Source organism: Belonocnema kinseyi, chromosome 2, assembly GCF_010883055.1.
Source record: "Belonocnema kinseyi isolate 2016_QV_RU_SX_M_011 chromosome 2, B_treatae_v1, whole genome shotgun sequence".
Lineage (NCBI taxonomy): Eukaryota > Metazoa > Arthropoda > Insecta > Hymenoptera > Cynipidae > Belonocnema > Belonocnema kinseyi.
Genome location: NC_046658.1, coordinates 83,023,579 through 83,027,368, shown reverse-complemented (window position 1 = coordinate 83,027,368; position 3,790 = coordinate 83,023,579). Strand labels below are relative to the sequence as shown.

The 3,790-nt window shown below is 37.9% G+C and overlaps 2 protein-coding genes across 3 annotated transcripts in view; both read left to right on the top strand.

Moving 5' to 3' along the window:
* The window catches only part of LOC117168055, a 4,371-nt gene extending 1,006 nt beyond the window's left edge, over positions 1-3,365 (top strand). The window contains exons 3-4 of one of the 2 annotated variants that reach the window (XM_033353404.1): positions 28-478; positions 2,287-3,365. In XM_033353404.1, the coding sequence (XP_033209295.1) occupies positions 28-478; positions 2,287-2,288 (453 nt within the window). In that variant the 3' untranslated portion in view covers positions 2,289-3,365. Of the gene's footprint in view, positions 1-27 lie in introns of both variants that reach the window. The other variant, XM_033353403.1, reaches the window with a different exon arrangement.
* Positions 1-3,790, top strand: part of LOC117168056 (lipopolysaccharide-induced tumor necrosis factor-alpha factor-like) — a 30,572-nt gene that overhangs the window by 22,376 nt on the left and 4,406 nt on the right. The window lies entirely within an intron of this gene.

Sequence of the window (3,790 nt, the reverse complement as noted above, 5' to 3'; positions counted from 1 at the left end):
CCGGCTGTGCCTAAATCCCTAGATCTGGTCCTACACCCTATATTGGTATCCAGGCTTAAATTCTGGACAGAACAAGGGATGGCAAAAAAGGACTCTGAGGGGTTATTATCAAAATATAAGAAACTTAAATTTTTGGAAGCTCCCAAATTGAACCCCCCCGTCGAAGCAAAACTTTCTCTTTCAGCCAAAAGGAGAGACGAATATCGAAAGCAAGCACAAGATGCTGTGGGTTCAGCCATAATGATAGTAGGGTCAGTCGCCTCTACTCTCATTACTGAAAAAGAAAGTGTGGAACCGTCCGAACTTTTCGAAAAATTATACCACGCGTTGCAAATTTTAGCGGACACGTATAACAAACAATCTATTTCAAGAAGAGATACAACAACAAAAAAGGTGCTTACACGCAAAAGCAACAGGCTCCGAAGAACGAACCGCAACAGAGCAGACCCCCCAATACGAAGGCAAAATAATAGAGCATGTAAGTAGCGTCGCAGCTAGTTTAAGGTTTTTTTATCGATGAATGGCGTAAAATAACAAGTAATAACTTTGTTCTACAGTGTATCCGCGGTTACAGATTACACTTTGATAGGCCGGTTTTTCAAAATAGAGTACCTTCTACAAATATACCAATACACGAACAGGATAGATACAAGGATGCCATTGATTTACTGATTCAGAAAGGAGCAATAGAAATCTGCAAACCGCTTCACGGTCAATTTCTATCCACGTATTTTCTGACACCTAAACCGGACGGGTCATATAGATTCATCCTTAACTTGAAAAAATTGAATGAGTTCATTGACCCACCTCATTTCAAAATGGAAGATTTGCGAACGGCTAGAAATTTAATTTTCCCACACAGCTATATGGCATCTCTGGATCTTTCCGACGCTTTTTACCTCATCCCAATAGACGCGTTAAGTAGAAAATATCTACGTTTCAAAATTTTAGGGTCATTATATCAATTCACCTGCCTGCCGTTCGGCCTGTGTACTAGCCCCTTCATCTTCACAAAGATTATGAAGCCTGTTGTGGGTTCCCTTAGATCTCAACATCTCGCTTCTATTACATACCTCGATGACATTCTCTGCATCGAAGCCTCCTTGGAAAAATGTCGTGAGAATGTTGAAAAAACCATATTCCTTTTAAACTCTTTAGGATTTCTTATAAACACAGGCAAAAGTAACTTAGTCCATCAAATAGATGCAAGTATTTGGGATTCATGATTGATTCAGAAAAACAATTAGTTGAGATTACTGAGGAAAAGAGATCGAGTCTGGGGAACCTTATAAAAGACTTTATAATAAAACAAACACACTCAATTAGAGATTTGGCTCACCTAATTGGAAAACTAGTAGCTGCCTGTCCTGGTATCGACTACGGCTGGCTGTATCTGAAGCAACTGGTAAGATACAAGGATATGGTACTCGCAAGCAATAATTTTAATTACGATATGGAAATTGTATTAACCAAAGAACTAATGCCTGATTTACGCTGGTGGCAAAAAAGCGTTGAGGATGCGACGAGTTCTTTTAAAGACGGAAAGTACATAAAAACTATCTTTACAGATGCTTCAGATACAGGTTGGTGGGCAACAGATAATACCTGTAATTCCTATGGGTTTTGGGACGAAAATAAGAAGGGCTGGCATATTAATATGAAGGAATTATTCGTAGTCAAAATTGCGTTAGAGAAATTTGCGAATGACACTCGGAATTCACAAATCTTACTCCGTATCGACAATACCACAGCAATTGCTTATATAAATAAAATGGGAGGAACAAAATTTCCTAAACTTCATGCTCTCGCAAAAGAGATTTGGCAATGGGCGGAGCAAAGAAACAATTTTTTATTTGCTTCGTACATACCATCCAAAAAGAACGTTCAAGCTGACGCTTTGTCAAGGATAGGTAACGACGATACGGAGTGGGAATTGGCAAATTACGCTTTTAACAATATAATGCATGCTTTCGGCAATATGGATATCGATTTATTTGCCACATTCAAAAACAAAAAGTGTAAACATTTCTGTTCGCGATTCCCAGATCCCACAGCATTGCAAATAGATGCTTTCACGTTAGATTGGTTTAATTTAAAATTTTATGCTTTTCCCCCTTTTGCAGTAATAATTAAAGTTTTTAAAAAGATTAAAGCGGATAATGCGTCTGGAATAGTAGTGGTGCCAAATTTGCCAAATCAACCATGGTTCCCTCTTTTTCATGAACTACTAGAAACTGAACCACTAATTCTAAAACCTAATCGGTCACTATTACTATCACCTTGTAGGAAGAAGACTCATCCCAGGGCAGAAACCCTCGAATTGATGGCAGGAAAGCTATCATCGAGGCTTTCTTAAGAAAAGGAATTCCTCCTGAATCAGTGGACATAACCATCGCCTCTTTATCCGAAGCTACTTTAAATCAATATCAAATAGCTTTAAATCAGTGGCATTTATTCTGCACAGAAGCAAGATTTGATTTCTTTAACCCAAATAGCCACTCAGTTTTAAAATTTCTAACTAAAAAATTTAAGGAGGGCGCCTCTTATGGGTCCCTGAATTCTTACAGATCTGCCCTCTCTTTGACATTCTCTGATAAAATAGGGGAGGATCCATTGATATCGAGATTCTTAAAGGGCATTTTTAAATTAAAGCCTTCGTTTCCAAAATACTCTTCCACCTGGGATGTATCCATAGTCCTTAATTATGTAGCTCAGTTTTTTCCTCTACACAGTCTAAAATTTGCAACTTTAACATTAAAAACAGTCTTACTACTTTCGTTGAGTACTGCCCAAAGAGCCCAGACCATTGCTAGCATTAAGTTAAAAAATGTACTTGTTAGGACGAACGAAATACAGATAAACATACAAAGTCTTATAAAAACATCGGCCCCAAGTAGGGAACAACCTGTATTAATTTTGCCTTTTCTACGATCAAAACCAGAACTCTGTGTTGCTTCAACATTGCTGAAATATATACAAGTTTCATCAGCCCTGCGTGGAAGCACTGATGAACTTTTTATTACCACAAAAAAGCCACACCGACCTGTGTCAAGCCAAACCATCAGTAGATGGTTTAAACACATGCTAGCAAAGAGTGGAATAGATACCACTATATTCTCAGGGCATTCAACAAGAAATGCTGCTACGTCGGCAGCTCATAAAGGTGGTATTAGTTTAGAATTATTCAGAAAGACTGCGGGATGGACGGCAGAATCCCAAATGTTCGCGAAGGTCTATAATAGACCTATTATGTCAAAAGACCAAAGTTTTGCTAAAGCAGTATTGTCTAATCGCCAAAGTTAAACATTATTATTATTAAGCTAAGCTGAAAAATAATTATTAGAAGTTGTGCAACTTAAGTATTTTACGCTGCGTTATTAATTCTTTACGATTTTGTACTTTTATATAAAATAAATAAAACTCTTATAAAAGATAAATAAAAATAAGAGAACAAGAAAAAGATTGCGACCTTCTCTCCCTAAACCTCTACATGGTTAACAGTATAATCTTGAGAACGAGACTCGAAATATAATTGTTCGATCAAATGAGCGCATTCAGCGCGTGAAATTCGATCGAAATTATATGAGAGCCTCGTTCGAAAAGATTATACTCCCGCCCGTCTACAAAAATTTTGGAAAACAAATATTTTTTATCAGACCCACCCTGTCTGCAGAAGCTGGATCAGGTCAACAACTTTTTCTTTCACTAGGTAAGTCAGTTTACCTACCTCTAAAAATATGATGGAGAAGGGGCTCAGGCCCGTACATGCGGTGCTGGGGCCCGAGGTGTT